Source organism: Homalodisca vitripennis, chromosome 8 (genome assembly GCF_021130785.1).
Source record: "Homalodisca vitripennis isolate AUS2020 chromosome 8, UT_GWSS_2.1, whole genome shotgun sequence".
NCBI classification, from domain to species: Eukaryota; Metazoa; Arthropoda; class Insecta; order Hemiptera; family Cicadellidae; genus Homalodisca; species Homalodisca vitripennis.
The window spans coordinates 58,859,768-58,881,559 of record NC_060214.1 but is presented as its reverse complement, the minus strand read 5'-3'; the positions used below and the strand labels follow the sequence as shown (position 1 = coordinate 58,881,559).

The 21,792-nt window shown below is 35.0% G+C and overlaps 1 protein-coding gene across 1 annotated transcript; it reads left to right on the top strand.

The window, feature by feature from the left end:
- Positions 1–19,744: 19,744 nt before the first annotated feature.
- Positions 19,745–20,521, top strand: LOC124368180. Its single transcript, XM_046825457.1, has one exon. The coding sequence runs from the start codon at positions 19,745–19,747 to the stop codon at positions 20,519–20,521; it is 777 nt and encodes a 258-aa protein (XP_046681413.1).
- Positions 20,522–21,792: the final 1,271 nt, after the last annotated feature.

Genomic DNA, 21,792 nt, shown 5'->3' with positions numbered 1-21,792 from the left:
GAGCTCGAGGCACCTCTAACGGAGGTGAAACTCCATGGTTATCACTAGGGAACTAGTAGAGACTGGGCGGAGATACGAGTCTAGTAGTCGAAGCCTTTCGGCAGTTATCAGCCTTGAATTTTCTCCTGTAATAAGATTACACTGCGAGGAGGCATTTTTGCGTAAAAATGGGCAGCAACAAAATGAGCAAATTTGTCATGTTCTTCCTCTAAATCGACACTAGTAAGCTCAGCTATTTTTTTTGGAGTTGAGATACGCTTTTTCTTTCTCAAATTTTGTAGAATTTTTCTTACTGCACTTAGCAGAACGATGTGGTGGTGCAGGTGGCAGCATTTTCGCCGGCGATCTCTTTCGATTGTTGGTTCCTGGCATGCTTGTGGGTTCATCTAGGCTTACAGGTTCCCCTTGATCTTCCCGAGTTCTCCACCAGTTGTGAAAGATCCTAGAACCAAAATAAACCGTTAAGAAAAGTAGCAAAACTTGACCGCTTAAATTATTTTATTGTTTTAATTTCAGGTACCAACTACAATTGAAGAATGGAAAACCATTCAAAAAAAGAATTTGAATTTAAGTGGAATTTTCCCAATTGCTGTGGAGCGCTTGATGGAAAACACCGCGCGAGAGTTCGTTATTAAAAAGGCCACCTAATTCTACATCTACTTTATACAACTACAAACAGTTTTATAGTATCGTACTGTTTGCTATGGTGGATGCCAATTATAACTTCAAGTTCATTGGTGTTGGTCGTGATGGCAGAGCCAATGATAGCTCCATTTTCAAAATGTCGGAGTTGAATATAGCGTTAGAACAAAATCTCCTGAATGGCCGTCCAATGGTTTATGTGTTGGTGATGATGCCTTTCCCCTTCGTCACAATCTGCTAACACCTTTAGCCACAGAAATGTACAGCTGAATGAAAGGATATTCAATTACAGACTGTCAAGAGCAAGAAGGGTTTCCTGAAAACGCTTTGGAATATTAGCGTCTAGATTTAGGGATCTTACTACATCGATAGGAATATCAGTGACACATACCAGACATTTTGGTAAAAGCTGCATGCGCCCTGCACAATTGGCTTAGATGTACCGCTGGAAGGACATACTTTCCTCCGTCTGCTGTGGATGTTGAAGATTGCAACATCGGTGAGATAATACCTGGCTCCTGGCGAGAGGAAATTACTCCATTGCTAAGTGCTCAGGTGATATCTTCGGCAAAGAATTACAGTCAAGAAGTTAAACGAGTTCGGAATAGATACGCACAAGCGTTTATGAATGAATGTGCAGTACCTTTGCCAAATGCAAAGTATTCATTGGAAAGCGTACTAGTTTGATCAAGTAACTGGTGGGCCTACTACCCGAATTGTATGATTTATTGTATATACTATGTTTAATGTTATTCAAAATAAAGATATTTTATAAAAAATCAATGAGTCAGTCTGTTTCCACAATAATTTGTACTTTTTAAAAATGGTTAGGTGGAATATATTTATATAAAACAAAATTACCATATAAATACATAAAATGTGAGCACTTACCAAATTTGAATGATGAGTCTCTTCCCAATCATAACGGTCCTCCAAAAAAATATCGGCAACTGAGAATCAACCAAGTTTTTGGTTTGTAAATATCTTCAGCACCAGCACCACTTTTTAATGATTTTTGTACTTTATTCAACTCCACTCTGTACGAGTCTTTAAAGACTTAATTTTAATTTAAGCTGGTCTTTATTGATATGACCAAAACCTTCGGATTCAAGGTGGGAACCTAACTTCTTCAACGCTACGTTCCCTGGGCGTCTCTTTTATTGTAATTTTCATCTGATGGGTCCCACAAACAAGAGTAGGTTTTAAAATATTCAAAAACTTAATAACAGAATCAATATTCCACTTAAGCTCGGACATTTTGCGAGTCAATACGTACAACTGCAAGTAAAGTAAAGAAGTAGCAGTTACTTTACCGAAATATACCACGCCAGCTGAGAGCAACAAATCACGTTTTTTTTCGTTCAGACGACGCTGGTTATGAGCTGATTTTACAGCGCTTGTGATCACGTGACCTAATCCCGCTCATTCGCGCTGATAATATTAAACATGTTTAAAGCTGCCAGCGCGCGAAAAAATACCAGCGTGCTGGTTGACTTTGACCGCTGGTAGGAACATTCACATGGCGCTTATTTATTAGCGCTGGCAAATCAGCAGCGAATATCAGCTCTTGTGAACGAGCCTTAACAGAGTCGTCTGAACGAAAAAAAAACGTGATACTTCTAAGCCAATTGTGCAGGGCGCATGCAGCTTTTACCAAAATGTCTGAAAATGTGTCACTGATATTCCTATCGATGTAGTAAGAACCCTAAATCTAGACGCTAATATTCCAAAAGCGTTTTTAGAAACCCTTCCTGCTCTTGACAGTCTGTAATTGAATATCCTTTCATTCAGCTGTAAACTTCTGTGGCTAAAAGGTGTTAGCATATACTGTGACGAAGTGGAAAGGCATCACATCTAACACATAAACCATTGGACGGCCAATTCAGGAGATTTTGTTCTAACGCTATATTCAACTCCGACATTTGAAAAATGGAGCTATCATTGGCTCTCCCATCACGACCAACATAAATGAACTTGAAGTTATAATTAGCATCCACCATAGCAATCCAGTATGATACTAATAAAACTGTTTGTAGTTGTAAAAAGTAGATGTATAATTAGGTGGCCTTTTAATACTAACATTTTTTCCATCAAGCGCCCGCACAGCAAATGGGAAAATTCCACTTCAATTCAAATTCTTTTTGAATGGTTTTCCATTCATCAACTGTAGTTGGTACCTGAAATTAAAACAATAACAATATTCAAGCGGTCAAGTTTGCTACTTTTCTTAACGGTTTATTTTGGTTCTAGGACCTTTCACATCTGTTGGAGAACTCGGAAGAATAAGGGGAACCTGTAACCCTAGATGAACCTACAATCATGCCAGGAAACCAACAATCGAAAGAGATCGCCGGCGAAAATGCTGCCACCTGCACCATCACCTCGTTCTGCTAAGTGCAGTAAGAAAAATTCTACGAAATTTTAGAAAAAAAGCATGACAAATTTTCTCATTTTGTTGCTGCCCAGTTACGCAAAATGCCTCCTCGCAAGTGTAATCTTATTACAGGAGAAAAAATTCAAGGCCTGATAACTGCCGAGAGGCTTCGACTACTAGACTCAGTATCTCCGCCCAGTTCTACTTCTAGTGATACCATGGAGTTCACCCTCCGTTAGTGGTGCCTCGAGCTCATCCATGATTGATGAGGACAGTCTGAACGCTAATCAAAATAGTGCTGATATCTTATCAGTTTTTTCTTAATTTTGATAATTAATTGTTATATTTTTAAAAATTATTTAGGCCTGAACACTTACTAATAATTAAATTCAATACTATGCCATTTGAAATATTTTTTTGTTAAGGCCTAAAAATTATATTATAATTTAATGAATTTGACTTTTAACTAAGCAAACATAAGTACTATTATACACATTGCTATTAAGTTTGCAGTAGTCTATTATTATATCTTAGATTTATTTTAGTTTTAATTTTAAAAAAATAACTATACAATAATGTCTTTTATTGGATGTCTGAACAAAAAGATAGCTTACTTACATTAAATGAATGCTTCCAGTACGTTGAATATTGCTTGAAGGACATCAGGTATCATTAAGGATATGGTGTTGACAGGTAATCGAAATAAATACTGCAATGAGGTTAAAAAGGATTCTCCTGTTGCTAAATATCTTAGCGTTATTTAAAATTTCGTCTTTGGAGGAATGGCCTTTTCTCATGACAGTATCTCTTTTTGTGATGAACGGCATGACTAATTCCAAAAGCTCTTCAAATTATAAATTGTCATTCGCATGAACTTGAAATATTCAGTGACATCCTCTTCTGCTTAGTTCTCTTAAACAGTGTGTTAGAAGCCCCAAGTTCTTCACGCCTATTTATCCCACTTTCTAATTCACCAAAGTACGTCCTTTTTTTTAACTCGAGCTCACATAGTTCCTTCACTCCCATCCTGGAACACTTGCCTCAGCATATTTCGCTTTATAATAATATAATCCCCAGAGATGACGTTTTGTTTAGCTGAAACAAGCTTCTTCAACGTTTTAATTATTGCAGACACCGTCTCAAATGGCCAACACTCGCGCTAACTAGCGCTAATAACCAGCCAAGTAGTGAATGGCATTTTCCACGCTGATACATAGCGCTGGTGATAGTAGCTGATATCAGCAGCTGGCAAATCAGCCTCCTGTGAACGGGCCTTAAGGGTTTCAAACTTTTGAGGTAGAGAAGGCAGGTACATCAGCGAACAAAATATGTTGGCAGCGGCTAGGCCACGACCAATCGTGCTCATAGCGTACACAAACATAATGTTTATATCATACTTTTCATTCTCTTTGTTGAATGTTGAGTTGCAGAAAGTTATTGATTCTAAACATAGACTACACTTTAGTTCCAAATTCACAGAAAGGCCATGCCTGAACAACTTACCGCTGTCAACAACACATATTTCTACGCAGTCATCGCCATCACAAAACTTTTTACTAACCTACTAAGTAGGCCTACATCAAAGATGACATTACCATAACCTGAGGATTGGTAAGTATCGTATTCAGTGAAACATTAACCAAGTTTGTTAGATGATAGACTAGGACTATGCTTAGGTGGTGGCGAAGCACTTGTGGGCTGATCATCTGGCTTTGGCCTAGGCCTACGATCTTTAGAATGGAATCGGTTCCCTTTGTACTTTGGTTTAGTTTTGTAGGAAGTTTTAGCGCTATGCATTATCACTACACCACTTCAAATCACTAAACAAAATACTACGTACCCTAAAACGACACTAAAACACAAAATGTTCACTTTTTAAACAATAATGTTACAAGGTAACCATGGATTTGTAAAACACTATTCAGCTGCTAATATTTCATCAACAACAGCAGACAGTAGAAGACAACCTATTAGCAACCAGTATTGCCAACATAATACTCAGCACTATTGCCCTGATGTTATGTACGCATATACTGCATAAAAGCCACGCGTCCCCACTGGGAAAATCGGGTGCGGAGGGGTTTATTATTTCTTTGTACATATTTGCGAATGTTAATGGTATTATGTTGTATATTTTCTTAAACAGGAAGCTTAGGGCTATCAAATAACATAAACATCTTTTTTTTGAAAACATTTGTTTTCCCTTTTCGGCTCCCCTTAATATTTGATTATGACGTTGATACGCTGAATATTTGAGCTACTATCTAACTCTGTCAACATTCCTTGAACCGAGACCAAATAGTTCACTCAATAATGTTAACGCTCCAAATCAGTTTCGACATTATATTATATTGTAATATTATTACAATCAAATATCTCGTGTCACCAACAAATATTGTTTGTTAATATGTCCTACAGTTGAATATTTTTGAATATCATCACAAATTTAGATATAAACGGGTAACTTCAATGAATTTTAACACATTTTTTTATCTTTGTACACGTAATTGGTTAATAATTTATGGCACTTATTCTGCATTAATTTGCGGAAGTTTATAAGAAATTCATACTTACTGTTCAAGACATGTTTTTAACGCTTTTAAATACGAGCAAAACACTGTTGCTGTTTTTTTGTTTGTTTGAAGTAACTGTTAGTTTTTTAACATTTTTATCGTCTTAAATAATGATTTTTTGTATACAACATTATTTAACAGGTTTAAATCAAGAATAATAGCAAATAAACATTTAAAAATTTACATTTATTTATTCTCTACGTAGCATATGTTGCTTGTTTTAAATACATCGTTAAAAATACATTTTAAAAATTAAATGTCGATATTAGGGCGGAATAAAAATAATAATATAAGTTAAATAGATGTTGATATTCTGAAAAAGATTGGTATATTTATGGCAACCGAGCACGGGCTGTATCTTTCATCCGGATTGTACTAATTTAAGATACAATCTAATGGATTGTGTGTGTTCTTTACTTTCTACTGTAAACTGTTTAACTTGTTATCTTACAAACAAAGATAACAGATTTTTTTATGCATAAAAATACATTTAGATAATCAACGCGCAAAAAACAAAATATAGAGAGATTTAATGAAACCACTTCTACATTTCGAATAAAATTGTCTATTATTTCCATACAATATAAAAATCGTTGTGAAATGTCCTAACTTTTAAATGAAAAAGTATTTAACGCAGTGTTTTTTCACTCTCCCCGTTCATTCTTCGTGTGTATATATATATATATATATACATAACTTACATTTACGTTTCATGTAAACTTTCAGTTCCCCAAATTCTAGTATATGTACAAATATTTGGGATTTTAAGGAAATTAACTAGAGCTTGCTATTAGCACACTCTTGGTAAAATTAGAGAAAAACAACAAGTATATAATGACATTTTTATAATGCCAAACAACTGAGAATAAAAGAATAAATCTACCTCACAGCTTTAGAATCTATGCTTTGTTTGGCCATGGTAAGAAAACCATGTCGTTCTACCCGTTACACTAATAACAAACGAGGCTGGGTCATGCGTCCTTTATCTCCAGCCACATACAACAGCGATCTCAGTTTATTGACGTCATCAACACAGCGCAGAATAGCCGAAACAATGAAACGACACCCATCGTTTTAAACGGATGGTTTGGAATTTATTTTGCCATTAAGAGCTCGTTTGACTTTGTATGCCTTGTTTTAGTCTATATGTCATGTTTTCTGATCTAATAAAGAATTTATTCCTACATCAAGTAGGTCTATTCAATCTATGTGTTGTGCATTCTAGTCCAATAACATTATTTGCAATGAATATATTGGTCCTGTTTGACTTATCTATGTATTTTGATCTGATCAGTCAAGATTCTTTTCATGGTAATTAAAACTAATAGTGTTTTAAAACTGATGTTTTAAATGATGTGTTTTAAATAGCTTTGATTGAGGAGTCATATCTTTATGTGTGGCCTATGTGTTCACAGAATATTTATGTTCCCAGAAAAGCAAGACAAGATAAACGGCTTTAGTCTTTACAACAGCTGCGCCTAGAGAAGATGGATGCGATTATTTCGAGATTTATTTGAAGATTTGGTGCTGGAGTTGTAAGGAAAAAAGGTGAAATTTTATTTGGATTGTTGAGATTTAATGAATACTTTTACAGTAATATTTAAACTGTTCTTAGTCCGATTGTATTGTTATTGTTAAACAATAGATGATATAATAATATAACAATTCACATGAAAACTTTCTCATTTTAATTTTACATAGTAAGTTACAATCTTTAGGATTCTTAATTTTCATCTTTATATCACAAGCCCATATAAGTGTAATTGACTTAACAATAATACAAAAACCATTAGGTGGATTGGAAAGTATGGAACAGCTCAATACATTATACTTAGAAGGGCAGGGAAAGGCCTAAGCAGAATTTGGTAACAATCCAGAAAAAATACACATATATGTGTCCACATTTTCTAACGACCGGTATATTGGAGGACTTTCTATCGGCTGAGAAAAACGCCAGTAACGTTGGATTGCGGAATTTTAATCTAACAAAATTTAATATCGAAATATTTTACTTGTTTTAGTATTTGAAGCTTTCCGTGTGTCTTGTTATTGCCATTTCCAAGTTTTAGCATACAATTCGTCCTTTTTCTGTCCACAAATTACTCAAAATTCACAACGCTAATTTTTACCATATAATTAAATTAAGAAAGTCGCATACCCTATAGTCCTGTCCTGCTTAGTTTACCGCATGTCTGTGTGTATAAATAAAAACAATAATCCTTAAACTGAATAAAAATGGAACTAATTAAAATTAAAATATTTCAAAATATTTAGTATACTTAAGACTGAAAATATAGTTTCACAAGAATATGATATCAAGTTTAAAAGATTTATTCTATCAAGGATAACACAGCAGAAAGAAAATTCTTAAATTTTGTGGCGTGATTAATTTATCACTAGATCAGTGGGACTTTTATTTAACGTTATGATTTTAACACTGCTATGAAACTTAGCTCTTTAAACCAAAATGTGAATACATCGTGTGAAGATATATTCGAGGAATATTTCATATTATGTGTCGCTTTAAATTTTAAATACGACACATGAGAATAGAAGAAGAAGGTTTATCCATTGAATAGCTTAATTTTCTTTTGTCTGACTGATAAGGTAATCATTTATCTTCTGTATGTTTGTATTTGTCTACAGAACATCACGAGAATAAAACGTACTTTAAACTTTACGTTTTGTATGCAACCTAAGCGAGGCCGGTTACGCAATACATAGTGTATTGTACTCGTACCTTGTATTTTAAAAACTCAAGAAGAAAAATCATTTATTTTGCTTGAAAAGACACTTTTACACACTCTTAAATAGATTTTTACTTTTGTGTCAATACAGAAGAACTTATTACCTTTGACATTTTAGGAAAATTACAAAACCAAATTTAAAGTGGTTTAATATTTAGAATGTTGTTTATAAAACGACATTAACAATAACTGTTTTCTTTTTCAAAGGATATTATTGAACATATTCCACAAATTAGAGAAATATCAAAATTGGAACTGTTCAAAATATTTTAAGTTACTGATATTACAATGTAACGAGGCAAATCGAAACGCAATTTGAAAAAAAAAAATCATAAATTGAAAATAAAAATAAATCTCTTTATGTGTCTGTCTCAGACGGAAATACCACTGAGCTCTTATCTATCTGGTTATAATACTTGTATATAAAAATATCTCTCACCTCGCAAGCTGCGCAGTACTGGGAGTAATATTTAAATAATCCCTCTTGGCATTGAATACAGTCTGAAAGAGATTGGAATTTTTGACTGGTAGTTCATTTTATCATAAAGAAACTAACCATTGAAGATTCCAGTAATCGGTGGTACTGTTAAATGCCATCATGTACAACATAATTTCAAAAACCAATATGTCACTCTTCGTATATCATCTTCAGCGTGACACACGAGAATTATAGGTAGTATTTTGTGGATTTTATAACAGTATATGTAATTTTGGATAAAAAGTATATAAGTAAAGCTGTAATGAATCTTGTGTAATTACAAATATTTGTTCTATGTTTAATGTTTATATTGACAGTAGTCTGAAGTAACCTAGTGAAAACACAGAGCGGTTATGTTTTAACAAGCGTGTGTACAGGTTAACTTTTGTTTAATGTGACTTGTTGTCTGAGTTACTACTGTTTTTTGTGGTGTTGTAAAGAGTGTAAGTGCGTTGTTTTTCGGAATAATAGTTATCATGTCGGATAAATGTGGAGTTTGCGTTAAAAAAGTTGTGGCAAATAGTCTGAAAGTACAATTGCGTTGATTGCAAAAACAGATTTCATGGAGCTTGTGCAGGGATGTCGAAGGATGATATTGATTTTATTCAGAAGGAAAATCAAATCTGGAGATGTACACAATGCAGTAGGCTTCGTAGAACAAGTATGCAAGTGGAATCCGAGCTGGAGAAGAGTTCACCAGACATAAGTGACGTCATGAAGCTACTACAAGAGATGAGACAAGAAAACAAGAGATCAAACTAAAAAACTTGAACTTGAACTTGGAAAATCCATCGAACTCTGCCATCAAACTATCTCCCGAGTTAAGAAAAACTGTGGATTCACAGTCTGAGGCTTTGAACAGGTATAAAGACTTGTATGAACAACTTTTTTTCGAACATAAAAGGCTGCAAATTAAAATTGTTGAGCTGGAAGCCCGTCAAGACGAAGCTGAGCAATACTCTAGACTTAATACAATAGAAATCCATGGGGTTCCTGAGAAAGAAAATGAAAATGTTTTCAGTCTAGTTCAACAAGTCGGAAACAGTCTAAACATACAAGTAAAGGAAGAGATGGTGGATGTCTGTCACAGACTTGGAGGGAAAAGTGGCGAAAGACCCCGAGGCATCGTAGTGAAGTTTACAAGAAGAAAAACAGTCAAGGAAGAGTTTCTACAAAAAAGGAGAGTCAAGAGAAAATCTGAATACGTCTGACATTGGTTTTCCCAAGCCCAGCAAGTGTCATCTATATAAAATGAGAGCCTTACTCCTACAAGACGGCGGATATTCAACGAAGTACGATCGATCATGAAAGAAAAAGGATTCACGTTCGTCTGGATACGGAACGGCAAGATCCTGGTCCGACCATCAGAAGGTGACAAGGTGTCAGCAGTGAGCAACTGGAACGACGTGGAGAAGCTGAGGAAGCTGCCGGCAGCCAACAAGGCTCGCCTCAAGCTCCAGTGTAACTAACTCCTCACAGACAACAGTACAAACAGTTCATCATGTTCACCTAAATGAATAGTTTAAAAAGAAAACAAGTTTTAAAAATAGTTTGTTTACTACTATTGATAGTTCAGATTTAATAATAGTACATCAAAACATCCGTAGTTTAAGGTCTAATTTTGACGATTTTTTTAGTGTTTCTTGAAAGTTTGGAAAAGAAAGCCTGACATTATTGTACTAACAGAAATTTGGATTGGATAAGTGACAGTGAGGGTGGGTCAGTACAATTTGCCTACTTTCTTGTTAAATGTTCAATGTAATAATAAGTACCGTGCGGGGGGCGTGGCGGTTTTTGTATCCGACCAATTGAATTGTGTACGTCAGGTTAAAACATACAATGGCGACGGCAGATGTCGTACACCTTCACTTCAAACTTGAACGGGGCATAGCTGTTGATCTTTTAGACAGTTTACAGATTACAGGCGTTCTCAATCAATATGTTTAATGAACGAATTTCAAAACACACTAAGCGGTAATAAAATTCTGCAAATTTCATAGTGAAAGGGGATTTAATATATTAATTTGTTGGATACAATCTATTAGAAGTGTAGAGGAATATTTAATTTTAATGGCAAGTCATGGACTCAACTCACTTGTCAATGAACCCACAAGGATAAATAATCATTCAGAAACCTGTATAGACCATGTTTTTTGTAGAAGTAAGTTTGATAGCTCTGTTAAGTTACAACAGCAGAAGTTTTGAAGATAAATATAACCGATTATTGGATGACAGTTTTGGGTTTAAATATTAAAAATAATTGTACATCACGTATAACAAAAAACTGTTTTGAACATGTTTCATTAAATTTAAATACACTTAAATTACTTGTAAGCCAAGAAAACTGGTTGGAAATATACAACTGTACTTCAATATCCGATGCATTTGAAATGTTCCTGATTTAAAATTCAAAGTTATGTTTCAGTCTCTACGAATTGTGTAAACGTTTAGTAATAAGTTTTTTAAAACCCTGGATCAATGCAAGTTATTGTAAAAGCCGTTAAAGAAAAAAAATATTTTGTACAAAAAAGTTGCTAAGCGGCCTGAATGATGTGAATTTAAGGAAATAGGTACAGGATTATTAACAACAGTTTAAAAAACCAAATAAAGCGCACTAAACAATTGCATTATTCACATGTTATAGAGTCAAATAAAACCAATACCAATAAAAAAAACAGTGGGAAAACTAATCATTATAAGATGCATGAAGTGTAATAATTGCAGAAGGAATAAAGATATTTTCATTTTCATTTTCATTTGATTTCATTTTCATTTCATTTCATTTTCATTTCATTTCATTTCATTTCAACTATAAAGGAATTAGTAGGGGATAAAGTTAAAAACTCAGGTGTAATTCTGGTGAAAAACCACAATGATATTACAACTTCAAACCCGAAAGAGGTGTCCAACATTTTGAATAATTTCTTTTGTTCAAATTTGCAGTAGACCTGAGACAAACAATAGAAGCAGAAAACACCAATCCCACTCGTATGAATAGTTGTCACCAAAATATCTTCCATACTGTGGCAATAAAAGACTCGATGTTTTTGTATCCGACTAATAACAAAGAAATAAGCAATATAATAAAATCTTTAAAAAATAACAAAGCTCCTGGTTTTGATAATATTACACCTGTTATCATTAAGGAAATATCCGAATCAATTACAGACGTGCTAGTTTATTTGATAAATCTTAGCTTGTCGACAAGAGAGTTCCCAAAAATTTTAAAACATGCGGTAGTCACACGTTCACTCTCTGCTCTCCACTCTTCAAAAAAAAAAATGACAGAGCAGATCTAGATCAGAATCCTGGCAACCTATCGACCTATTTGCGTTACTTATCAATATTTTCTAAAAATAACGTCGGGAAAAAATGTTGTAGGGGTAAGGTGAGGCCTAGTGAATTTTCTTACAACACAAAAACATAGTTTTTTTATAGTTAAAAAAACAGTAATGGGCTCGCCGTGTTTTACCAAAGTAAGTATTAAATACAGATTGGCTAGTGCTCAATGCCTTATTGGACTTCTCATGTCCTCGAGTGTTTTTTCTACCACAGGGCAAATGAATGAAGGAAAAGATGTGTGGTTCGCTGAGATGTTCTATTTGTCGGACCGGTCATGAAGGAGGCGATATCGATTACAGTGGATCAGAATCCGAAGATACTTTTAAAATAGAATGCATGGACGCAGGCATCAGGGGAATTGCTTTGCGAATGGTTTTGGTTCTTATTTGACAGATAGAAACCCAAGTAAACTAGAGGCTAATAAAACTTTCAGTGAAGTAGGTATAACTAAGTATGAGGGATATCCCCCAAAGGGATCAGTTTTTGTCTGGCCCTCTTTTTCTAACTTTTATATTAATAATTTGTGCAATGGTAATTTCAAGGGACAAGATTGTAGCATTTGCGGATGAGTACTGCTTTATATTTAATAAAAGCCGACCTCACTTAGCACAAGTACAACTGAGTAATTGCAATCATGATGTAAAGTGCTTTAAGATGGTGGTTTTTCTAATAATTTCATGTTAATGAGGCCCTAAAACCAAATACTTATTATTTAACCTCTAATGTAGCGAAAAGTATTCCTTATATTTCACCTGTATAAATACCTAAGGTTTTGAGTTGTCATTCTAATAATAATATAGATGTGTAATTGTTCAAAACTTAGAACAGGTAGATAGTATTAAGTAATCGTTGGATTACTGGTAAGATTTCAAAGTTGAATTGGGAAACTCTCATATAAGCTGAAGTTAAGTCTGAACTAGTGAAAGTATGTTAGACTTTTTTATTCTCTTAGAACGGTATGCTATACAGGATTGCTTAAACAAGAGTTTTATTTTGCCTTTATAAATTCTAAAAATTGAATACGGTTTTTAGAAATTTGGGGAGGAACTTATCATTACAAACCATCAAACCACATTGTTACTGGACTTCTGACTCTTGCAAAAACATTTTCATATAGAGATAAATAAAATTTAAAAATAAAATGGAGAGTTTCACAGCTCCAATTTTTAGAGATTTAAATTGTGTTTACCGGATAAAAAATCTGTATATCTATAAAGTATTAAAATCAATTTTACTAATCAAATGGCAGGCAGTTTTTACAATGCAAATTCACATTATAGTCAGAGAAGAATAAACGTTCAAGTTTCCGAGGACCTCCATCTAACCTTGTTTAAGAAATTCTATCTTTTTTTAGGACATAAGTTTTTTTAATTGTTTATCCAGAATATTTTAAACCAAATGTAAAAATCAAAAATAAGTTTGTTAAAATTCTTCGTGCATGTTTTGTTATTGGAAGAAGATGTAGACAGGTTTTACATAAACACTATATTATGATCATTTTACACTTTTTTTTAATGTAGTTAACTTTATATTATATATTGACTTGAACATCTGTATCAAAACATTTCACATATATTTTCTGGTTTTATGTTACTTTTTTTAGAAGTTAATCTAGTTATATAGATTGTATTTCAGAAGTGATATCATTACGAGGGATCTGGTAGGCGCAGTTCCTTTTTTTTCGAGCTTTGCTGTTTCTTTATTAAGTGTACCTAGTGTAATTTCCCGAACAGGTATTTTGTTACCTCGGGCTTTCATTGTTGATTTTTAGTTTAAGATCTACTGTATGTAAAGATGGTACAACTTGGACAACATAAAGAAATTTTTCATTCCATTCATTCATTCATTTCAGTTAGTTTAATAAGAACAATAGAATTTTTCGGGCATTTCAAAAATCGTTTAGTGTTTTCATACAATGTTGACAGGAATAAATAAATTTACATTGTTCTTCAAGAACCAAAAAGATTTTTATTAAAGTACAATCTAAATCTTATTCATTTTCGGCAGAAATTTTTTGTGTGACGTTGTGTTTTGTCCTCTTTTCTTCCGCCGTGCGGAACAATCGCTAGAGTTCACTCTACCCACTTACTAGTACAAATTTCTTCTTATTGAAGGAAACTTCTATAGCTGAATCCGAATGGGGAAGTATGCCATGTCAGGTATTACCTAGAGTATATTATGTGGGCATTTTATTGTCTTCCAACTTGTGAGTTTAAAATTTTTGTTTTTCGCGTGCATGGTGACAAAACAGTATTAGATTTCCTTTAAATTCCTTCAAATTCCCTTGGTAAATTAATATTAAATATCTTTTTCCAACCACCCTCCTTTGCTTATAGTTTCTTGTTTATTTAATAGTTTTATGGAATATTGCTCTTGCCTCGTGACTTGCATTCTGTTTCAACTGATCAACGCCTGATTTTCATTTTTCTCTTAGTTTCTTGCCTCCTAAGCAGTTTTTTGAGTATTTTTGACCCCATTATTCTTTCTTTTTTATTTTTCCGTTTTTCTTTATTATTGTGTGTATTATATTACTCTCCCACGTGATTTACGAAGGATATATTGAAATCCTTCATTCGTTGTGCTATGCATTTTGTAACATTGGTGGGGGGGGGGGGGGGTGGGGGGGGGGGGGGGTGGGGGGGGGGGGGGGTGGGGGGGGGGGGGGGTGGGGGGGGGGGGGGGTGGGGGGGGGGGGGGGTGTAAATTTATAAGAAAATAAACTTTAAGGTCTAAGAACCAAGAGGCAATTGGAACTGCATGCGATCTTCAAATATTTAGTTTGGAGAAACGGTGCGCTGAATTAGCACCCCCTGGACATAGCACCCCCTCGCTACTGACTTCATTTTGATGTCACGAAAGGGGGTGCTAAATCAGCACAGTGGCCGTGTCCAGGCCGTGAATAAGCACCCCCTTCGAATATGGGGGTCCTAATTCAGCGCCTTGACCGTGTTCATGTGCTGATTTAGCACCCCCTTCGATTAGGGGGGGTCCTAATTCAGCGCCTTGACCGTGTTCATGTGCTGATTTAGCACCCCCTTGAATCTGGGGGCTGTTAAATCAGCGCCTATACCTTATTGATGAGATGAATAATTGACCCAATGGAATAGAATAATAAACGTTTAACCATATTGCGATTTATTTTTCAATAAAATAAAATAATATATATATATTATAATTTTAATATATTGCGATGAGTATATTTACTGCATTGCTGTGGATTACTTAATATTTCAAAAACAGTTCATTACCAATTAAAAAAAATACTATGCATCAAATATACTTAAGTAAAAAACTAGGTTCTAGGCGTTTAAATACAGCTTAATTTTAAAGTAAAATTAATTTGAAACCATTGTACGAACAACGCAGAGGAACTGATATTGCTTAAATCCGGCATGTGTAATAAATATGCATGGTAAGAGATTATGTCAACCTATTAACCACTTTGAAAACAATTATTTATTTATTTTAATTTTTCGATTACCAATGAAAAGTGGGAAAATTTTTGAACTGTAAAATTATAATTTTGCGATGGCTAAGGGCGAATTATTCTTAAAGAAGACGCCACTCATAAACTGAAATATACTATTTAAACTGAATAGTATAATTCAAACACACTTGACGAACAATTTAAATATTATTTTATATTTACTAGAATCAATATCATTCGGTTATGTCCATATCGGTTAGTTCAACTACAATAAAAAAAATGTTTTAACGCTGAAAACAATGTTAAAACGCATATCAATAAATATACTACCATATTTTCAAAAGCGTTACTGCTTAGGTCAAAACACATACTTATATACTGAGTATTATGGATCTACATTGCTTAACTTCCCCTCTGTCGGTTATTGTGCGTTTCTTTTTTGTTGTTGTTTAAAAATGGAATATCTTAAAACCTAATAAATGTAATCCTACCAAGTCTCGGTCAAAATTTTATGGCAGCTAAAAATACATTATGATGTTATCTTTAATACTTAAAAATAGTGGCTATTAAAATATTTTACCTTTTAACTTCTTAAAAATCTGAAATTTTTCTAAACTATTTCAAGAAAATGAATTTGAGAGGGTTCTATCACAAATTTAATGACCAAGTATATAAAATATCATATGCACAGATTTACTGTAACAAAATACTGTCGACATTGAGGTTCTTAGCGAATAGGTCACAATACAAAAATCGAGTAAACGACAGCTCCAGAATATCTTATGCCAATCGTGCTCACATCTTAGTCCATTCATTTAAAGTACAGGAAATGCATTAATATATGTTGCCAAGCAACTGTTTTGTCTAATACATTAAAAAAACTACTAGAGATATTGCAAATGTGTCAACAATGAACGCCTTTATGAACAATGAAGAAAAACATAAACGTCTTAATCAAAAATAAACTGTTTTATTTATCATAAAGTTTAAATTATTCACAACATATGTTAAAAAATAATAAAGTAACTAGGTTATCTGTTGTATATTAAGAATAATAAACAACAAGAAAAATCGTACATTAATATTCAGTCAATAACGCTTTAATAGATGACAAAATCAAGATAAGCAGTTTTATTGGAAATACATCTGACTGTCGCTTGACTAAATTTTCGCAAATAAACATGTCCTAAAACAACAGATAAATATGTTCATAAATGTAAATAAATAAATTCATTAAACATCAAATAGACCTATATGATTCTACTCTTTCCTTAGATAGGCCTGAAACATGTTTTTCAAAATGTTTTGCATAATAAATGACAAAAATAAAAAAATAGGGCTAAGATACACTGAAGCTGCTGTTAATTTATTTTCACGAACCGTGTTTTATCACAGTAAAGATGCTCAGGTATAAATATATTTGTAATTAGTTTAGTATCTTACTGTTAGTTTATTATTGTATTGTTAGAGGGGAGAATTGTTGTGTTAGATATTACGGGTGACATCCGTAATATTTATGACAAGGTTGCCTGGAGGTATGGAGTTCTTGTTCTCAGGGCGTGGGAGGCGACAGAGCTTTCACTCCCATTGTTAGAGGTGGCCTTCCACGAACCAAGGGATGTTACCCCCAGGTTTATGGTAGGGTCGCTTCAGGGCGGGAGGGGCTGGCCCTCACGCCTCGTGGGAGCAAGAAAGAACCTTTACCTGGGACAGGGGCCTAGAACGAGTCTCCTCTAGTCAGTTCTTCATTGTACTCCGGAGGCGTAGGGTAGAGAGCACTCAGCTCTCTACATTACATATAGATTAGGACAGCTAGCGCCAGCTAGCTGTATTACAATACAGTCTGCTTATTCCACTTTTTGTATTAACATTTTAGTTTGAGTAAATACAAGTTCAGTTCGTTCAAAAACAAGTGTTTCATTTCATATAGATATTCCAGTATTCAAGGCCCATCATGCGCGCCGCCAACATGGTCCTACAGAGCCGGATTACTTTATAGAACACTTTAGACAGCATAGTCCAATCGTACCAGAATGTTTTATAGAACATTAGTGAACAGTGCATTATTTTCGTCAACATAGACTACCAGTGTCAACAGTGCAACATCGAAGGACTTGGAACATAGTGACAGTGCCATCGACCAGTAGTGTTTCCAGTGACCAACAGTGGGATACCTAATTCGTCGTCAAGTAAGTCCTTTCCAATTCCATACTACTTATTCCAGTTATTCCTGATAGTTCAAGCAAGCTAACATGTCAGACGAATTAAGAAAATTTATTGCCAAGCGAGCAGGAATTAAATCTAAATTAACTCGATTTAGGACTTATGTTGATAGGATTGAACAATCTGAAGATCCTTCACAATTTGAAGACAAATTCAGTGTATTTAGGGATTGTTTGTCGGAATTTGAAGCAGTCCAATCAGAAATTGAATTAATAGACACCGACAGCAATCATGACGTAGAAAGAGAGTCCTTTCAAGACTTATACTTTGAATTGTGGGCTAGGTCAAAGGCTCTCCTTCCCAAACAAAATTCAAATCATACAACTTGTTCACGCCAAAATTCAGTTTCTGAACCCTCATCAGCAGTACAAATTAAACTATCGACAATCAATCTGCCTACCTTCAGTGGGAGATACGAAGAATGGGTTCAATTTTACGAATTATTTAATTCAATCATAGAAGAAAACACGTCACTTTCACAAATCCAAAAGTTCCACTAATTAAAATCAACATTGCAAGGTCCCGCTCTCAACATAATAGAATCTTTAGAATTGTCATCGTCAAATTACGACACAGCCTGGACTCTTTTGAAGAATAGATTTGACAACAAGCGTGTTATTGTCAATAATCACGTGTCGTCACTGTTTGAAGTCAAAAAACTTGACAAAGAGTCCGGGGCAGCAATGAGAGATCTTTTAGATACGGTTAACAAACATTTGAGAGCACTCAAATGTCTTGGTCAACCAACCGACCAATGGGACACGCTCTTGGTTCACATGATCGTCCATAAACTAGATCTGGCCACATTTCAAATTATTGGAAAACCAATTAGTCACCACAAACTTGCCCACGTTTCATCAGTTGACATCATTCCTAGAAAATAGGTGTAACATTTTAGAAGCTATTGATCTAAATAGACCTTTAAACAGTAACACAAGTTTTAAACAAAGTAGTAATAAATTTAATTCAAATCATCAACAACTCAAAAAAACCTTCTAGTTCATTTTTCAGCAACACACCATGTTGCCCCTTATGCAAAAAGGGTCATAAAATATATCAGTGTGATAGTTTTCAAAATATGCCTGTATTATCCAGACTACAATCAGTGAAAGATTTAGGTCTATGCATTAACTGTCACATAAGCATATTATCAAAGACTGCAGGTCAAATGGTTGCAAAACTTGCAGCAAAAAACACAACACACTTTTACACCTTCAAAGGGACCACTCCAACAGCAAAAATTTAAATTTTTAGTCAAGAAAAGTAAACGGTCATCCTGCAGCCTTAACGTCTAATGTTACTGACAAACACATTCTCCTCTCAACAGCAGTAGTAGATATAGAGGATAATAATGGCGGGACAACAGCGTGCAGAGTGTTGTTGGATTCGGCTTCACAGTCGAATTTCATTACAGAAAGGATGGTGAGAGCATTAAATTTGCAAAAGGTACGCTCAAACATCCAAATCACTGGCATCGGAAACAGGCAGGCCTCCATCTCACACGTTGTCTATTGCACCATCCACTCACAACATGGTGCTTACAAAACTACATTAAGCTGTCTCATTTTACCTAAAATAACTAACGATTTGCCCCACACTCAGATTGACACAAGCAATTGGAATCTGCCATCAACAATGACTCTAGCAGATTTTAATTTTAACTCACCAGGGCCAATAGACATGCTCATAGGAGCAGAGCTCTTTTTTAGTTTATTGTGTGTTGGACAGGTGAGACCACACAGATCGGCGCCAATTTTCTAAAAGACATAATTAGGTTGGGTCGCCTCTGGTAGGGTTGCTACTAGGAAACAACAACCAACCTTGACATGCAATTTATCTATAGATGATCAAGTAACAGGGCAAGTGCAACGTTTCTGGGAAATTGACGATTGTGACGTTCACACATTCCCAGCCAGTCAAACTACCACGTGTGAACGGATGTACACAGAAACAACGTACAGGGATTCTACAGGCAAATATGTAGTTAACTTGCCATGTAGTGATGACATAAATAGTCTAGGTGAGTCCAAGAAAACAGCTGAATCTCGATTTAGTCAACTGGAAAGAAAATTAGAAAGAGATCCCAATCTACATGCAGCATATTCACAATTCATGAATGAATATGAAGCACTAGGGCATTTGGAAGCGGTGGAACCCAACGTGAAGCCAGTTGGTCCAGTATATTACATTCCGCATCTACCTGTCGTTAGAGAAGACAGTTCAACAACGAAGCTCAGAGTTGTATTTGATGCTTCGGCCAAAACGAGCAGTGGTCGATCATTAAATGACTGTCTTTTAGTTGGTCCTACCATTCAGCAAGATGTCTTCTCAATCTTAGCAAGATTTCGATATCATACATACGTATTAAGTGCAGATATAGAGAAAATGTACCGCCAGGTATACATTAATGAGAAACAACTGGACTTACAGCGCATACTATGGAGACAAGGTAGAGATCAACCTCTAAAAGTCTATAGGTTAAAAACTGTCACCTATGGTACAGCAGCAGCACCCTTCTTAGCAATCAGGACCCTTCATCAACTGGCCACAGATGAACGATCAACATATCCTATAGCCTCATCTATAGCGCTATCAGATTTCTATGTAGATGATCTTATGACAGGTGCAAAAACACTTGAGGACGCTAAATTCATTCAAACACAAATGTCGCAAATGCTTAACTCAGGAGGATTTAATTTAAGAAAATGGAATTAAAATTCGAAGGAATTGTTGGAAACAATCCCAGATAAAAATAGAGCGAAACAAGAACAAAATAAACAGTACAAAGTGTTTGGTATGTGGTGGAAACTCTGAGACCGACATGTTCCATTACGCATCTACTGAAAGAAAGCCATAACAAGATATCAAAAGCGTTCTGTTCTGTCAGAAATAGCCAGTTTATTCGATCCTTTAGGACTTGTAGGGCCTGTAGTTTTGAAATTCAAACTATTCATGCAAGAGTTGTGGGTAAGAAATCTGAGTTGGGATGAATCTCTTCCATGTGATCTTCATACATCGTGGCAGACACACCGACAACAGCTCTCAACTTTGAAACAACTTCAAATACAAAGGCAAATCACAGTAGGTCACGCAATCCAAAAAGAAATACATGGGTTTTGTGACGCCTCAGAAAGGGCGTATGGAGCATGTGTGTACATACAAACAACCGATACTGACGGACGCGTGTCAACACAATTATTATGCTCAAAATCTAGGGTATCACCACTTCAAAAAATGACCATTCCTAGATTGGAATTGTGTGCCGCGCTGCTACTTTCGAAACTTGTAACTAAAGTATTGGATACTGGCATTAAATTTGATGGATACACACTATGGACCAACTCCTCAATAGTTCTGGCTTGGATCACTTCATCAGCATCAAAATGGAAAATTTACGTTGCTAATCGGGTGAAAATTATTCAAGAATTGACGACTGAAAGATGTAGTTGGAGGCACGTAAGAACCAACGACAACCCAGCAGATCTGATATCAAGAGGTTTAAATCCGATTCAAATTATCGATAACAAATTATGGTGGCATGGCCCAGAATGGTTAATACAAAATTCTAGTGAATGGCCCAAATTTGATTTGAGTAGAATTTCAGATGTACCAGAACAAAAACTAATACCAACTACATTGGCGGTTGTCAGCACTGAGCCACTAATAGATGTTGCAAAATACTCATCTTTAGTAAACTCACAAGAGTTACAGCGTATTATCTTAGATTCATCAGCAACCTGAAGAATTCACATCATAAACTTACAGGTCCATTAACTACAGAAGAGCTCAACCATGCCACAAATCATCTTATCAGAGCAGAACAGGAACATTACATGAGAAAAGATTATAATAGGCTCTTGAAAGGAAAGAAGATTAGGAAAGACAGTCCATTGTGGAATCTTCAATCTTTTTTTGGTCCCGAGAAACTCATCAGAGTAGGCGGGAGATTAAAAACATGCAGAAATCAAAAAAGATCAAAAACATCC